Source organism: Simochromis diagramma, unplaced genomic scaffold (assembly GCF_900408965.1).
Source record: "Simochromis diagramma unplaced genomic scaffold, fSimDia1.1 OVJJ01000334.1, whole genome shotgun sequence".
In the NCBI taxonomy this organism is placed as follows: Eukaryota; Metazoa; Chordata; class Actinopteri; order Cichliformes; family Cichlidae; genus Simochromis; species Simochromis diagramma.
The window spans coordinates 7,279,813-7,298,275 of NW_024386764.1; the positions used below are offsets into that span (position 1 = coordinate 7,279,813).

Sequence of the window (18,463 nt, forward strand, 5' to 3'; positions counted from 1 at the left end):
TTTTCCCTGTCTGTCCTGCTTTAGACATTGTCACACTGTATACGACATATTATGTAATATAACACAAATAGATATGAATAAATAAACAGATAAAATAAACACCTGAACAAGAGGAGCATTTAGATAATTTATAGATCTGATCTTGAAAAAGCAAAATGTGAAGCACAACACTGCATTCAGATCATTATTATGATTGCAAAAGCTGCCAGATAGGTCAGGATTTAAAGGAGAGAAAAAGCCAATGCCTAACCCTAACCCTTCTGAGTTATGGATTCTTCTTCATTATTGTGACTTTTGAGTTCCTTGTTATCGTACTGGATTGTGAGTTTTGAGTGACATCACCACGTTTACAGTTTTATTCTGGTCATCTTTGAGTTTTGCTTGCTCTCTGTCTGACTGCCTTGATTACCTTTTGTGTGTCTCATAATGAATGTGTCTTATTACCCTCCTGTCTTGGTGCATTCAGTCATTCAGTAAATCCAGGAAAGTTGATTCTGTTTCTGTTTGGATTGCTGCTTTATACCTTTTTGAATTTAGTCTATTTTGGAGTTTTGAATCAGCCACAACAAATGCTCGGCTCTTTTTGAACATTCTGCCTCCATTGTCCTGTATTTGGGTTCTCATTTGCATAATCATAACAAAGCTTTAGTATTCTGTCATTTCAGACACTTAACCCTCACATCAAACTCTGTAGTAATGATACACTAATGAGTAATGGGTTTTTCCCTCAATGAATCATTTTTCAGTTGTTATCATGCCTACTATATTTATATTAGACTGGATGCCTTCATGTAAATGTGACAATTAAATGATTGGTAAAAGTAGAATTTTAAAAAGAAAACGTCAAAAAATCCAGGATGTTGGCTTTATAAAATAATTACAGTTATGCATTTTGATAATTATACGTCTTTCATAAATTTGCAGCTCTACACCAACACAGTGGATTTTCAAGCAATCAAGATGTGAGTGCAGACTTTCAGCTTTATTTAAGCATTTTTACACAAACTATTACATTAACAGCTTATGAATTAGAGCCGTTTTTATACACACAAAAATTCCCATTTTCAGAGGCACAAAATTAATTGGACTAGTCAGGATTATTTTAAACATGGGGATTGTTTTTAACACTTGGATGAAATCAGTCAATGACTGTCTGAAGACTAGAATCTTTTTATTTTTATTACCAAATGCTCAGTCCTCTTTTGAGATATTCTGCCAGCCCTTTACTGCTTGTCTGGGGGTCTCTCTCTGTATTCAGTTTTATATTTAATAACTGAAATGCTGACACTGTAAGAAAATTATACAGTGTCAGAGGAGAGGATTAATGTTAATATTACATAGATAAAATGACTATTTTGCTGCAATGGCAACATGTGAAGCAGGCAGTTATTATTATATTTTTTTTCTTCACTCATTCAGACAGATGGCCAAATTCCCCCACTTGGTTCTTCCATCAGTTTTGCAGTCCTGGAAGTCAGTAAGCTCCACTCTGCCACCTGCTGGAAAAGGAATATTGCATTTTTTTTTCTACTTGCTTCAGCTGTGTTGTTTAGCTCTAGTGTGCATCCTATTATGGAAAGAGGGGGACTGGGATAATCATCTAGGCAATACCATTGATTGGGGAGGACAGGGTCTGGCATATGGAGCTGAAAGGAAAGGAGGCAGTGCTCTTTGAAGACCCTAAACTCTTGCTGGGCCAAGATGTTGTTCATCAAGACTTCCTGCTGACACTGGAGCTCCTGCAGAGCCAAAAAGGAGCAGTATTCATGAATTAGGATGAGCATGAAGGAGAGGACAAAATCAAGCATAAACAAGTAACCCTTTTTCAATTACTGACTTTATTTGAACGTTAGAGCAGAGACAGAACATAGCTGTGTGGAAAACTAGTTGGAGCTGGTCCAATGAGTTCTTTAACTCTGTCAGCTGTGTATTCGGAGGTCACATCAACAGACAGGCCATTTTTGGTTCCACCACCACCAACCTTACCACACAGGTTTGTGTCTGTTGTCTAATGATTTCCAGTCACTGTGATTAATTTCAGTGATCCACGTTTTGGGGTGTAGCCAATAATTTTGCTCTTACTTAGTGAAAGGTACGCAGGAAGGGAAACCTCTGCCCATAATTCTTTTATACCATGGGACTAGAGGAGAGCAAAGGGGTGGGAATTGACATTGATGACCTCACCATCATTCCCAAAGGTCACCTGCCAGACTTTTATCAGGTAATGCATTTCATCAGCAAGACACTGAATATATGAATTCTGGGCTCCATACCATACAGCCTCAACACCAGTCTCACACTTAGTCAACAACAGACAAAAAGGACAAGATAGGCTTTCCTGAATCTGAGACGCTTCCCTGCCAGTGTTGGGCAAGTTACTTTGAAAAAGTAACTAGTTACTAGTTACTTCTTCAAAAAAAGTACCTGAGTTAGTAACTGAGTTACAAGATTCAAAAAATAATTAATTACTTGAAAAGTAACTATTGCGTTGCTTTAAAAAAAAAAAAAAAAGGTTTAACCCTCTGGAGTCCAGGGTATAATTGGCCATTTTAACTACTTTTGATGTTTCCTCCACATTTCACCTTTAAAAACTGTTTATTTGCCTTGTTTGGTATCATCCTTTTCAGCACAACCTCACATGTCTGAATTTACAGTTACATTTTGACATACTGTATTAACACAATTGATCTAAAATCAGACAAAAAAAACATAAAATCAGAGTAGAAAAAATTATATTTTTTACTGTAACAACCACAAACATGTTTAATGAATCATATTTCATAACTTTAAATGCAAATATACATTTTCAATTTTAAAACCATATGCACACGTTTTGGAAACAAAGTTATTTGCAGCCATTTACCTTTTACCTTGATTTTTCTTAAAATAACCATTTCAAACTATTTACATAACAATCGGGTGTTCTGCATTCAATAAAATGCCACACAAATTATTTGTGCCACTCCAAAAACATAATTTCTGTCCACTATAAAGGAGAACATCACAGCCTGATACCTGCAGGTCTGACAGCAGGTGTATCACTTCTGTTTTCTACCTGGAGACAGCAGCCACCTCATTGTTCTGACAGACAGCACAAAACTATCCACAACACTACACACTAACTACACAAGACAAGACATTAACTACACACTCCAAACACGCTAAAGGTCACAAATCTCTCACATCTCAAAACTCGCTCTCGCTCTCTCTCGCCGTCACTCCTGAAACTTCCTCCTCTTCCTAAACAGCCAAATGTCATGTTGCCATATAATTTTTTGATTGGTCAACATGGTGCATTTTTCCATTTTTCAACACAATTTAAAAACTGGTATATATCACCTTGTAACTTTGTCGTCTTGATGTGGTCGTGTGATTCACTTACCACAACTATTTTATTCTTACTCAGTCAAACAGCAGCACTCATACGCAGTGTTGGGTAAGTTACTTTAAATTAGTAACTTAGTTACATTACTAGTTACTTCTATCAAAAGTAACTCAGTTACTTCAAGTTACTCGTTACTTTCAAAGTAACTAGTTACTAGGGAAAGTAACTTTGGTTTTACTCAGAATTCTCTTGTTGACCGCCGCCATGATTCTAGCCTACGTCACAGCATCATGTGTGCTTTTTACATCCAACACAAAAACTGCAGTCGTGCTTTCGATTGTACTCAGAAGTCGGAAATTCTGCCTTCTGAATAGGAAGATGTAGGTAACACCAGACTGCAGATGAGCTGCATATAGGGCTGGACTGGGACAAAAAATTGTCCCGGGCATTTTGACTAGAGACCGGCCCGCCATTATAGGAAAAATCATAAGGCCTTTGAATGAAAACAAACACTGTTGTGACAGTGATGTACACTGTTTTGATGGTATATATGTATCAATCTATCAATCGTTTGTTGTAAGACTCAGGTAATTATTTTTTAAAAGCAAGACATTTTAAATGAGAATAAGAAAGAAAAGTATTTCTTTGTGCCCCCCTCTCCCTGTTAATGCCCTACCTGGCCCCCTGGCAACACTTTGCTAGACCCGCCCCTGCACAGTTACCAGTTGTCAGCTACATAGAAAAAGGATACTGGTGTTATTTGTCTCTCAGAAACAGTTCATAACTTCCCTTCAACTCATTCCTGTCACCTAAAAGGTAAACCTGTTTCTCCATCACAGCTCTGATGATTCAGTAAGGACATCTCCTGGTTTCATCTTCATGTTTCCCTCTCAGAATCAGAATCAGAATCAGAAAGGGGTTTATTGCCAAATGTTGAGCAGGTTTACAACATTAGGAAATTGCTGCGGTCCTTCAGTGCAAACATGGTGTCATAAATAACACTTAAATAGACATGGAAAAAATAAAAGTAGGGATAAGAATTAAAAGTGCTACGTGGAAAGATATATACATGAGTGCAGGTGGTGATCAGTGCCAAACATGGAATGATACAGTGAACACAGCGTAGGGTCATGTGTTAGTGGTGGGGATAGTCATATGGTTATTGTTCATGTGTCCAACAGCAGAGGGGAAGAAACTGTTCTTATGGCGAGAGGTTCTGGTGCGAATGGACCGGAGCCTCCTGCCTGAGGGGAGCAGGTCAAACAGACTGTGACCAGGGTGAGAAGGGTCAGCTGAGATCCGAGCTGCACGCCGCAATGTCCTGGAGGTGTACAGGTCCTGCAAAGATGGGAGTCTGCAGCCAATCACCTTCTCAGCAGAGCGCACAACACGCTGCAGTCTCTGTTTGTCCCTGATAGTGGCTCCAGCGTACCACACGGTGATGGAGGAGGTGAGGATGGACTCGATGATTGCGGTGTAGAACTGCATCATCGTCCATGTTGGCAGGTTGAATTTCTTCAGCTGCCTCAGGAAGTACATCCTCTGCTGGGCTTTCTTGATGACGGAGGTGATGGTGGGCTCCCACTTCAGGTCCTGGGTGATGGTGGTACCCAGGAAGCGGAATGAGTCCACAGAGGTGATGGGGGTGTCAGTCAGGATGATGGGGGGGAGTGGGGCTGTGTGCTTCCTGAAGTCCACAATAATCTCCACTGTCTTCTGGGCATTCAGCACCAGGTTGTTGTGGCTGCACCAGGACACCAGACGTTCAACCTCCCTCCTGTAGGCAGACTCGTCCCCGTCCGAGATGAGTCCAATAATGGTGGTGTCATCTGCAAACTTGATTAGCTTGACAGACTGGTGGGTGGAGGTGCAGCAGTTGGTGTACAGGGAGAAGAGCAGAGGAGAAAGAACACAGCCCTGAGGGGAGCCGGTGCTGATGGTCCGGGAGTCCGAGACATTCTTTCCCAGCCTCACATGCTGCTTCCTGTCCGTCAGGAAGTCAGTGATCCACCGGCAGATGGGATCAGGCACATTCATCTGGGAAAGCTTGTCTCGGAGATGGTCTGGAAGGATGGTGTTGAAGGCAGAGCTGAAGTCCACAAACAGGATCCTGGCGTAGGTTCCTGGGGAGTCCAGATGCTGCAGGATGAAGTGTAGGGCCATGTTGATGGCGTCATCTACAGACCTGTTGGCTCTATATGCAAACTGCAGGGGGTCCAGGAGGGGGGCCGTGAGGGTCCTGAGATGGGAGAGAACTAGGCGCTCAAAGGACTTCATGACCACAGATGTCAGAGCCACGGGTCTGTAGTCATTTAGTCCAGTGATCCTAGGTTTCTTGGGGACAGGGATTATGGTGGAGGACTTGAAGCAGGCAGGCACATGACATGCCTGCAGTGAAGAGTTGAAAATGCCAGAAAACACTGGGGCCAGCTCGTTTGCACAGTGTCTGAGGGTGGCAGGAGACACGCCGTCTGGGCCGGGAGCTTTCCGAGCATTCAGGTTCTTAAACTGCTTCCTCACATCTGCTTCATGAATATGAAGAGTTGTGGTGGGAGGAGGTGGTGTGAAATCCTCTTTTGTGTGGGGTGAGGAGGGGGGTGTTGTAGGTGAACGGTTTGAAGGTGGTGATGGCTCTATGGAGGGGGGAGAGGTGGGGGAATTAGTGTCCAAAGTGTCTCTATTGTTGGGGCCGTTGGAGGTGTGAAGGCTGCCTGATGGCTCGTCAAAACGACAGTAGAAGTCGTTAAGGGTGTTGGCCAAGAGCAAGTCATCAGTGGAGTGGGGGGTTTTAGGCTTGTAGTTTGTGATATTCCTAAAACCTTTCCACACAGAGGCCGAGTCATTCTCTGAGATCTGCTGCTGCATCTTCTCAGAGTGCTGATGTTTAGCAATGTCCACTTCTTTAGTGAACCTGTACTTGGCCTCTCTGTAGCAGTCCCTGTCTCCGCTTCTGAACGCCTTTCTCTTTTCCAGCCACAGCTTTTTGAGTTTAGGAGTAAACCAGGGTTTGTCATTGTTATAACTCACCCTGGTGCGTGATGGCACAATGCTGTCCTCACAGAAGTGGATATAGGAGGTGACAGTGTCCGTAAACTCGTCCAAGCTGTTAGAAGCAGCCTTCATTGTGTCCCAGTCTGTAGACTCCAAACACGTGCGAAGCTCCTCCACAGCCTCGTTGCTCCACAGTTTTTTAGTCCTCACGACAGGTTTGGAGAGCTTCAGCCTCTGTCTGTACGCGGGGATTAGGTGGATCATGACGTGGTCAGAAAGTCCGAGTGAAGCGCGGGGCACCGCGCGATAGGCCCCGCTGATTGTGCTGTAACAGTGGTCCAATGTCCTCTCCTCTCTGGTCGGGCATTTAATATACTGCTTGTATTTTGGAAGCTCATGGCTCAGATTGGCTTTGTTAAAGTCCCCAAGAGCAATGATGAGAGAGTCCGGGAATGTCCGCTCCATGTGGAGAATCTGCTCCGCGAGTGCGCACTGAGCTGCCTGCGCATCTGCGTCTGGCGGGATGTAAACAGCGGCCAGGATGAATGAAGCAAACTCCCGCGGAGAATAAAACGGTTTGCAGTGGATAAAAAGATATTCCAGAGAGGAAGAGCAGTGCTGAGCAATCACTGTCACATCTGTGCACCAGCCACTATTGATGTAGAAGCAGAGACCTCCACCTTTGGACTTACCGGAGAGAGCGGCCTGCCGGTCCGCGCGCAGCAGATGGAAGCCCTCCAGTTTGAGCGCGCAGTCTGGGATGTTCTCACTGAGCCACGACTCCGTAAAACATAAGACACAGGAGGAGGCAAAGTCTCTGTTCATGCTTCTCATCAGGGCCAGTTCGTCAATCTTATTCCCGAGTGAGCGTACATTAGAAAGGAAGATCCCAGGAAGAGCGGTTCGCAGTCCGCGTCTCCTCAAACGCACGAGTGCGCCGGCTCGCTTCCCTCTCTTTCGGCGTCTCGCTTTCCTGGTCAGAGTCAGCAGTAAATCTGCCGCAGATGCGACAAATATTGGAAATAAATCCACAGGCGTTGTAGTCCTGTAGTTAAGGAGCTCTTCTCTGGTGTACGAATATCCAGAGGAGTGCCCAGACACAGAAGAAATGCACAAAAACAAAACAAAAGTAACGCACTGAAGCACCAGGGCGACCATCCGCGGCGCCATCTTGGTTAAAAATCTCACCAGATAACCGAAACGATATCATGACCAGCAGCTTTTACAGCTGTGGCTCCAGCAAACATCAGCTGATACTAGAAATTAATATTAAATAAAATCTAACAACAGCTGATCAAGCTTAAACGTGCTGCTGTCTGTTCTTTCTGCAAATATACCCCAAACCGTGTTGTCAAAACAGTCATGTATGGCTGTCGTGGATTCCTCCCACATAGCAAAATTGGTATGGCCCGCATCTGACCTGCATCTGACCCACACAGTGTGCTTACACATGGCCCACATACCGCAAAGAATGATGGCCCTTTGGTGGCCCAGATCTGGTTTGCCAGAGGTGACCCACACATGGGCCATCACAAGGCCAGTTGCAGACACACTGCTGGCCCTGTGTAGGCCAAGAACAGTTTCAGCTCTGGCCCCAGATGTCAGCCTAATGTGTACCTTAATAAAGCCCATATCTGGATGACATATGTCTTATCATGCCAGAAGTCAGCCAGCAGTGCTGGCTTGATACCAGATCTGGGCCAGACCTGTCTGCTATGTGGGCTAATGTTTTCACAGACAATCTGAGTATGGACCGTGGACGCCACCACAACCATACATGAAGCCACGACAGCCCTACAGTTTTGGGGTATACAGTGGGGCAAAAAAGTATTTAGTCAGCCACCGATTGTGCAAGTTCCTCCACCTAAAATGATGACAGAGGTCAGTAATTTGCACCAGAGGTACACTTCAACTGTGAGAGACAGAATGTGAAAAAAAAAAATCCATGAATCCACATGGTAGGATTTGTAAAGAATTTATTCGTAAATCAGGGTGGAAAATAAGTATTTGGTCAATAACAAAAATACAACTCAATACTTTGTAACATAACCTTTGTTGGCAATAACAGAGGTCAAACGTTTACTATAGGTCTTTACCAGGTTTGCACACACAGTAGCTGGTATTTTGGCCCATTCCTCCATGCAGATCTTCTCGAGAGCAGTGATGTTTTGGGGCTGTCGCCGAGCAACACGGACTTTCAACTCCCGCCACAGATTTTCTATGGGGTTGAGATCTGGAGACTGGCTAGGCCACTCCAGGACTTTCAAATGCTTCTTACGGAGCCACTCCTTTGTTGCCCGGGCGGTGTGTTTTGGATCATTGTCATGTTGGAAGACCCAGCCTCGTTTCATCTTCAAAGTTCTCACTGATGGAAGGAGGTTTTGGCTCAAAATCTCACGATACATGGCCCCATTCATTCTGTCCTTAACACGGATCAGTCGTCCTGTCCCCTTGGCAGAAAAACAGCCCCATAGCATGATGTTTCCACCCCCATGCTTCACAGTAGGTATGGTGTTCTTGGGATGCAACTCAGTATTCTTCTTCCTCCAAACATGACGAGTTGAGTTTATACCAAAAAGTTCTACTTTGGTTTCATCTGACCACATGACATTCTCCCAATCCTCTGCTGTATCATCCATGTGCTCTCTGGCAAACTTCAGACGGGCCTGGACATGCACTGGCTTCAGCAGCGGAACACGTCTGGCACTGTGGGATTTGATTCCCTGCCGTTGTAGTGTGTTACTGATGGTGACCTTTGTTACTTTGGTCCCAGCTCTCTGCAGGTCATTCACCAGGTCCCCCCGTGTGGTTCTGGGATCTTTGCTCACCGTTCTCATGATCATTTTGACCCCACGGGATGAGATCTTGCATGGAGCCCCAGATCGAGGGAGATTATCAGTGGTCTTGTATGTCTTCCATTTTCTGATGATTGCTCCCACAGTTGATTTTTTCACACCAAGCTGCTTGCCTATTGTAGATTCACTCTTCCCAGTCTGGTGCAGGTCTACAATACTTTTCCTGGTGTCCTTCGAAAGCTCTTTGGTCTTGGCCATGGCGGAGTTTGGAGTCTGACTGTTTGAGGCTGTGGACAGGTGTCTTTTATACAGATGATGAGTTCAAACAGGTGCCATTCATACAGGTAACGAGTGGGGGACAGAAAAGCTTCTTACAGAAGACGTTACAGGTCTGTGAGAGCCAGAGATTTTCCTTGTTTGAGGTGACCAAATACTTATTTTCCACCCTAATTTACGAATAAATTCTTTACAAATCCTACCATGTGAATTCATGGATTTTTTTTTCACATTCTGTCTCTCACAGTTGAAGTGTACCTCTGGTGCAAATTACTGACCTCTGTCATCATTTTAAGTGGGGGAACTTGCACAATCGGTGGCTGACTAAATACTTTTTTGCCCCACTGTATTTGCAGAAGGAACATACTTGGAGGGCCACACATCTGCCGTACCGCCATTTCCTCTCTAGCTTACGAGTTATCTGTTCTAAGATTTGAGAGATATACCTGGGAGTCAAGTTCTTCTGATTTGTGGCTTTCTTTTCAGAGGAGCTACGGTATCCATAGACGTATATAGTGAAAAAAAAATTATTAACAAGATAATCAACATCTGTGGGAGTGGGATTCAGGTAGCTGTTCTGCACTGCGTTGGTACAGGGCATTAAAGATGATAACAGTGGGTGAACTTTATCCTTTAACTTAGTTACAGTCCATTCAGAAAGACATCTACTGGGATGAAGTCTACTTCTCACTGCTGTGTAATCAATCATTGTAAATTTAAATGTTAACAGGAAATAATCAGACAAAAGAGGGTATTTAGGAAACACTGTTAAATGTTTTGATGCATGCTCAATCATCCAGGTAAGTAAATCCCCAAAAGTTGGGTGACTTCTTCAGTCTCAGCAGACTGCAGGTTTATCACTTACTACTATGAATCCCAAGCTAGTAAGAGTCAAGTGGCAGCTGCTGTACAAGGCCAGCATCCATGGTTTCAGTGGTTCAGTATTTCAGTATCTTACCAAAGATGTCACAAATATACTCCCACTGTGTCTGTGAGCTACAATAACTCTGATTTTGTTTTTGGAGGCTACACCAAACAACCTTTTAGTCAGTCTGAACCGTACGTGAATGATGATCAGGCTTTTCTTTTTACCTTCAATGATAAATAGCTCCTTAAAAATCCAGTTACTGGTCCTGGAAATGCAGTGAGAATGATATCTAACTGTGGGCCTTAATTTGGATAAGCACTGGTTCTTGTCCACAAAAGCATCAGTAGTGTACAGCAATCCAGGAAATTATTACAACTTCCCCTCTGCAGAGATGTGTGGCAATGAGCTCAACCTGATTGAGTGTGAAGTCACATTATCATTAGTCAATGAGCTGCGAAGTAACTTCAAAATGAGCACATTTGAAATGGTCTTTAAAATATCAGTGTCATGCACATAATTGACAGGGAACTTTCTCCAGCTTTGTCACAAACTTTCACAGACCAAACAGCAAGACTGATACAATACAGAAGTCCAGGTGTTCAGTAGGGCTGCCACAAATAGGGATGGGTATCGTTTAGGTTTTATCCGATACCGGTGCCAAATCGGTACTTTTGAAACGGTGCCGGTGCTCAAACGGTGCTCAAACCAGTGCTTAAAGAATGGAGAACACAAAATTGGTCCAAAAACCTCTCATGTTCAGCTGGTTTTTTGTAAAAAGATAACAATGTTAGCCTTTTCTGCAGCTATGGGGCATATATGGTATCACTCTTGGCTGGAAGCAGTGCTTAAACAATGGAAAAAACACAAACTTTGTCCAAAAACCTCTCATGTTTAACTGTTTTCCACTTTTTCTTTGGTCATTTTAGCCTTTTTGGCCAGGGTGAAGGGAGTATCTGCCATCAAACAAGAAGACAGCCGCATGTAACTATGATGATGTTTGCTAGTTCACCTTACATGCATTAATGTAATAACGTGGTTAACCTACTCAACGTAAATTACACACGAACAACATTAAGCTACTCACGCAGAGAAGAACGGCTGCTGCTGCCATCATCATCCTCATCATTTCTGCTACACTGGCAGGGCTAGGGGCCAGGACTCTCCTCTTCGGGTTTTTGGGGGATGTTGCTAAATCCGGGTCCGATAACAGGCACCACACCCGCAGTAGATGTGCTCGGTGTGAGGTCTCGCAGCAAGCTATCAAATACGGCGCATTTCTCGGCTTTTAAAAAAAAACGCTATGCGTCGCCAGGTGTTTCATCGGATTTGAGGTGTTATCTCCTTTGACAGTATCACAGTATCACCTTAAAGCACTTGTTGCAGGCTGCTGAGTTTGCATATTTTGCTGTGAAGTACAGCCAGACTTTTGACCGCTTCGCTTTGGGCATTTTTAATCTGTAGCTCTGCTCTAAAAGAACGTACATACCTGGACCCGCCTACTATCCTCGGAAACGTAAAATGATTGGCTAGAAGTGTATCACAGCTCAGGAAAAAAAAGCACCGAAATAAAGCACAGAAATGTTCGCTGCTTTTCGGTCTGGTTACTACCGTTTATGTCAGAACCAGTGCTATCGTGGCACCGGACGCCGGTACCCATCCCTAGCCACAAAAGATTATTTTGATAGTCGACTAGTCACTGATTATTTTTGCGATTAGTCGACTAATCAGATCATGCATCCATTGTACGTAAAACTACAGCTTATTGCACCAGCATGCATCTGCTCTTATATAACTATCATTAGCTTACAGCTTGAAGTGTTTAAGGTATGTGCTAACTAAAAATAAAGACAAGATGGTAGTTTATTAAATTTTAATTAAATGTGCAGATTGTTTCGGCGGAGTTTAATAAACTCCGCCAATTTACTCAGGAACAAATAAAATACTGAAAAAAACAAACAAAAACATTTTTAAGTTATCTAAGTGACTTATATATCATGTTTAACCTGAGTAGCGAAAGACGGCGGTGGGTTTGAAAATGATTTGCCGGGAGTCCGCTGCTCTCACGGGCTCTAGTGAGCCTTGAACCCCGGCTTGCTATCGAGCTAGTGGGTAACAGATGTCTCTGAAAACGCCGAAAACGTCTCCGAAAATATGTGGTGTCTTGATAAACTGAACAGATATTTGAGGTTTACACAGCTACATTCTCGCCTGAAAACACGCTAAATATTTATTTTGTGACCCAGAAAGAATAATAAGAGTAATATTAAAACTAACTAGCTGCCGCCATTGTTGGAAACTGAGCTGGGCCGCGCTATGAATTCTGGGACAGAGCTACTTCTTCTTCGGGGTTTAACGGCAGCTGGCATCCTTGTACATGCAGTGCTGCCATCTTCTGTTTCAGTCCGTTATTACACTTAAATCCTACTACTTATTCCTGCATCTTTTGGGATCTTACAAAGCTTCAAACGACACGTCGACTATTAAATTAGTCGTCGACAATTTTGATAGTCGACGTAATCATGACTAGTCGACTAATCGTGGCAGCCCTAGTGTTCAGTGAGCTTTTGTTTTCTTTTGTTTCACAATATTGAAGCATTTTCTCCAGTTGAAACACCAACTGACCCCCAGTAAGAGGACAGTACTCGTCTAATGAGGCTGAAAAATAAGATTATTTGACGAGTTGGGCAGAAATCATTAGGAGCACAGATGAAGACCACAAGAAAGAGCAAAGGATAGGCTCTTATGGCAAAGCTGACTCTCTCCAATAGTCCAAACAGTCAGTTTCTATACCTTCTCCCTCACAGAGAGAATTATGACCTAGTTTTCTGCTTGGCCATCACCTAAGGATTTACATCCCTGATAAGCAGAAGGAGTCCCACTATCTGTTTAACGTCTCCCATTATAATGGCCTCACTGTGTTAACATTCCCCATGCATGTAAACTATAGTGGCAGGAGTGCTCTTACTATAGTAAAGTGAGAAAGTGATATTACTATAACTAATGTGATATGATTAAATATGTGATCAATACATGAGAAAAGAAATCTGCCACCACAGTGTTTATTGCTCAAAAAACAGAAAACACAAGCAAAGCCTAATCTGCCCTTTATTTATTCATCATCTTTTGGACTGGCCCAACTATAGACACATTTTCAAAGTGTCTCCACCTCATCAAACAGTTCTTAATAGCAGGTAAATTCTCCTTTTCACTGTTTACACTGTTTCCTGGCAGAGAATAAACAGTTGGCCCTGGATCAGGTTAAGCTGCTTCTTAGTAGTGTTGACTATAAGCTTTGGCCTATGCTTTTCTCGTAATAAGAAAAAAGTCAACATTCACATATCAATAATCACTTATGTTTCAGTGTTAACATTTAAAAAATGGGTTTGTTTTAAAACTTTTGTTTGTGTGATTTTAACATTTCTGTGAAAGCTTTAACAACAACAAAACGCTGCACATAGGTAAAGTAAGTAATCTTGTTTCTTAACAGTGTTGGTCAAGTTACTTGAAAAAAGTAATCAGTAACTAATTACTGATTACTTCCCCAAAAAAGTAATCCCGTTACTTTACTGATTACTTATTTTCAAAAGTAATTAATTACTTAGTTACTTTTTAAAAACACAATTTACAACCTGAAGAGGTGATAAAGCGATAGATCTTTTAGCCCAATTCTACTTTTTCTACATAATCCATCATACAAAATGTAATCAAATGGAAAAGTCTCTTTTTTTAACTTGTTTTATCAGTTTTAATCTTTTAACTTTACGCATCAAGCAAAAATTTAATTATATGCAACATTCTCTGACTCGAATAAATTAGTTTAACATTTAAACCTATTTTCTACACATTCCAGCACATAAAATAAAATATTTTTTGTGTTTACACTCAGTCTTTCAAATAGATGCAAGTAAAACACAGCAGAAAATAAATAAAGTCAAAGACTCAGCGGTCCTGTTGCTCTACTTTCACCTGTAAAGCAGGACTGCAGTAGGCGGAGGTTTACCCTGGTGCAGGTGTGCCGCGGTTTCTCTGTGAATTTCCCATTACGTGGTTGCGCACTCGGTGTTTGTTTGGAAGTTTAGGGGTTTTTTTCGCTGTAAAAAGAAGTTTTCTTCCCACGCACGATGGACGCTAATGTTTTTGTCACTTTTTATGGAATCAAACTCAAAGTAAGGTCAGTACTTCCATGCTTTAAACGCTGCACGCTCATACTCTCTCTCACAATCGATATGTGATCCATTGTTGATCTGCACACAGCTGTTGTCACTAAGGGCGCACTCGCTTACGTCACTGTCGTGAGACATTCTCGCAAAAAATCACGGTTTTAGTAACGCAGTAACGCAGCGTTCCTACGGGAAAGTAACGGTAATCTAATTACCGTTTTTGCAATAGTAATCCCTTACTTTACTCGTTACTTGAAAAAAGTAATCAGATTACAGTAACGCGTTACTGCCCATCTCTGATCACTAGTATGAAGAACAATGACCCCTCATAAAACGTAAGCAAAAGTATACATTATTTATGATGTGTGCCACCTAGGTTTGTTTTATATTTGTTTTAAACTGAAAAGCCAGCGGACACGGTGTTTTATTTTGAAATCCAGCGTGTTCCAATCTGAGACTTTCGGTTTCGTTTCTGCCGGCCTGAAACTGCTTGTCACATCTGAACAACGCATTTGTGATTTCTTCTCTTTTTTCCTCAGCTCTCTATAACAGGAGGTAAAACTGAAATTATTAAAGAGATGCATATTGATAAGATTTTGATTCTGATTAGATTATGAATGCCATGTGATGTAGTTCATTGATAGTTAATTAATGAACAATAGTGTAATTATTGTTCGCTGATTTATTTATTTAAGTAACATGTATGAAAATATTCTAAAAGTACCTGCAACCAGTAAAAATGGGGTAAATGACTGATGAACAAGTAGGAGAACTATTTGGCACAGTTTATAAGCTGGGTGTGGTCTACCGCGAAATACAAAGTCATGCTTCATATCATGCTGTGGTACTGTGCATCTTACTCTTATTCTTGTGATTATTATTATTAATAATAATAATCTGAGGATATTTAGTATTTTAAAGAAACAGAGAGACAAAATATGAAGGACATAACAAAGCGATCTGTGGTAAACTAAATCAGGCTTTCCTGTCACCAAGTTTTCAGCAAGAAATGCATAAGAAAGAATAACATGAATAATTCTAATCCAAATGACTTGGAAATTCTAATCATGCTGTAGTGTTGCTTTAAGTTTGTGTGGTTTAAAACAATGTAGTTTTGACCATTTGTGTCTGTTTTGGTTCAATGAGCTCCACAAATTCATTCACTGTCCTTTACTCAGTTCAGAAGTCCAAGTCCACTATGAACCCCAGACTAACACAAAGCCAGCAGAGAACAATCTGCGCTCAGCTGGGGAGAGTCAAACTACAGCTGCTGTACAAGGCCAGCATCCACGGCTTCACCAGTGCAGCATTTCACCAAAGATGTAACAACCACTCTCCCACTGTGTCTGTGGGCTACAACAACTCTGGTTTTGTGTTTGGAGGCTACACCAAACAACCTTTTAGTCAGTCTGGACAGTACGTGAATGATGATCAGGCTTTTCTTTTCACATTTAATGCTAAAAAGCTCATCAAATATCCAATTAATAATTTTGCATATGCAGTGAGAATGATAGCTAACTCTGGGCCTTATTTTGGAGAAGATTTGGTTCTTGTCAATGCAAGCCAAGCAGTAACGTACAGCAATCCAGGAAATTATTACAACTTCCCCGCTGCTCAAATGCATGGCAATGATCTCAACCTGACTGAGTGTGAAGTCTACCAAGTGGAGGGTAAGTTCAGCATTAATAAGCATGAATAATCACATTTTCATTTAGTTGTTGCAGACAAGCAGTGATACATTTTAGGTGTGACAGTCTATAGATAAATATAATAAAATGACTCGCAAATCTTGACTACGTGAGCGTGAAGTTTATTGTGATTTATTGTACATCAATTTATATATGATTTACTAAAAAGCAAGCTAAGATTCAACCTGATGACATTAGATTTAGCACATTAACTGTGCTACAAAGTGCACCTAAAACACCTACAATCTGATATTTATCATTTATTTTTTCTCTTTAACAGGAACAACTGAACTTGAGAGACCATGGAGGACTGTAATCTGGGAATCTGGGTCGGTTTGATAGAACCACCATTCTGGCATATCTGCAAAATTCACAGTCAATATGACTTCTAATGTTCTTTATTTCCTTGTTTTGTACAGGAAGAGGAAGGAGCTGATTGAGAGCATTAAAAGCTACAAACCCACAGTCAGCTCTGTGACCCAGCCTCGGGTTTTGCTCATTGGACCAGTCGGAGCTGGAAAGTCCAGCTTCTTTAACTCTGTCAACTCTGTATTCAGAGGCCACGTCACCAGCCAGGCCATCTCTGGCTCCTCCTCCACCAGCCTCACCACACAGGTCTGTGTCTGCTGTCTGATGTTTTCCACTTATTGTGACTGATTTCAGTAGTCTGTCACTCATTCTCATTGTACTGTAAACAGTTTCGCTCCTACTCTGTGAAAGCTGGGCGTGAAGGGAAACCTCTGCCAATAATCTTGTGTGATACCATGGGACTGGAGGAGACCAAAGGGGCGGGGCTTGACATAGACGATCTGAGCAGCATCCTCAAAGGTCACCTGCCAGACCGTTATCAGGTGCTATATTATATCAGCGGGACACTGAATATATGAAACACAGATTTGTCAGCAGTCGACTCAAACTGTGTCTCTGTTTCTCCTCAACTGTGTCATTTAGTTCAACCCTTCAGCTCCTCTGCATCCTGAGGCCCACGGCTATCGCACATCTCCTGGACTCAAGGACAAGATCCACTGTGTGGCCTATGTTATTGATGCTTCCAAGGTCTCCATCATGCCCACAGGGTTGGAGGAGAAGCTGGATGCTATCCGCAGAAAGGTCAACCTAATAGGTCAGTAAAACTGAGTCCCTCTTCAGTTTCATTGTATTCCTTTTTCTAAACAAGTTTATGTGGAATGTACAATCCATGCCATGTAAACAAAATTAAAAGAAAATGCAGTGATGTGTGAATCAAAGTTCGTGAAATTATATATTTTTTAAAAGGTATACCAAAAAATACAATAACATAACTGGAGGCAGATCAGTTTTGCATCCAGACTGTTTCATGTGATCAAAGTTTTCAACTTCAGCTCATTTGATCTTCAATGAGTCCAGATGTGTTCCTAAAATTCTTACAGTCCAATACATAAACATCTCTGGCAGTCTGGAAGTGATCTTCCTGCTCCTTTGTTTCCAGGTATTCCTCAGCTGGTCCTTCTCACTAAAGTAGATGAAGCCTGTCCACAGGTGAAAGAGGATGTGAGAAATGTATATAGGAGTGGCTACATCAAGGATGTGGTGAGTTTGTACTTTTTTCTTCTCTTTTTTAGTGAGTAAAAAATTAGATGAGGGTACTAATACTTTTTTCCTGTGTTCTGTCATACAGATGCAGGAGGTCGGCTCTCGGCTCGGTGTGCCGTTGTCCTGTATCATTCCAGTGAAGAACTACAGCGAGGAGCTGGAGTTGGACATGAATTGTGACATCTTGTTGCTCAGCGCCGTCATCCAGATGTTTCGCTTTGTTGATAATTACTTTGATGAGCTCAGTGACCCGAATGAGTAACATACAAACCAAAGACTAGGAAAAGACTGAGGAGCCGGCATAAGCAAGTGATGAAATATCCCTGAAAATACTTCATTTACCTGCAGGTGACCCTGCAGAGTGATGGTTACCAGTGTTGTTTGATATTGTGAATATTGTGAGATACCTTGGCAGGGATATCCAGAGTCTTACTTCAGAAATTTAGTGCTCTGATTATTAAGTTTAATTTTATCTAGCAGTAGAAAAATTTGGCATTGAGGATACACCAAGACATTTTTATTTAATTTTATATATTTTATCATAAATGAATAGGTCTGGCAAACTAAAATATCATGTTCATCATAAGAGTTTTTTTATGTTTTGTTTTTTTTTGTTGTTTGCTTTTTTTGTTTTTTTTGCTTTTTTTCTGAAAAAAAAAAGAGTTTTTTTATGTTGCACAAACATTTAAATTTTATTTATAAATGTATTCAGTAACTTAATGTATTTTGCTTATTTTTTCTTTATTAAATGTGGCTAAAACTGTGGCTACTCGCCAACAGTGTGATGT

The 18,463-nt window shown here is 41.7% G+C and overlaps 1 protein-coding gene across 3 annotated transcripts; it reads left to right on the top strand.

Annotated features, from left to right (window-relative positions):
* The first annotated feature begins 11,011 nt into the window (after positions 1-11,011).
* On the top strand, positions 11,012-18,244 carry LOC120735029 (interferon-induced protein 44-like). Of its 3 annotated transcripts, none has more exons than XM_040034207.1 (8): positions 11,012-11,044; positions 15,608-16,085; positions 16,384-16,432; positions 16,523-16,718; positions 16,802-16,954; positions 17,055-17,226; positions 17,572-17,672; positions 17,761-18,244. In XM_040034207.1, the coding sequence occupies exons 2-8, from the start codon at positions 15,614-15,616 to the stop codon at positions 17,935-17,937; spliced, it is 1,320 nt and encodes a 439-aa protein (XP_039890141.1). In that variant the 5' UTR covers positions 11,012-11,044; positions 15,608-15,613; the 3' UTR covers positions 17,938-18,244. The 3 variants fall into 3 exon arrangements, with proteins under 3 accessions (XP_039890141.1, XP_039890134.1, XP_039890126.1); XM_040034200.1 differs by lacking the exon at positions 11,012-11,044 and adding an exon at positions 14,717-14,970 and having other exon boundaries at positions 15,594-16,085; XM_040034192.1 differs by lacking the exon at positions 11,012-11,044 and having other exon boundaries at positions 15,056-16,085.
* The last annotated feature ends 219 nt before the right edge of the window (positions 18,245-18,463 follow it).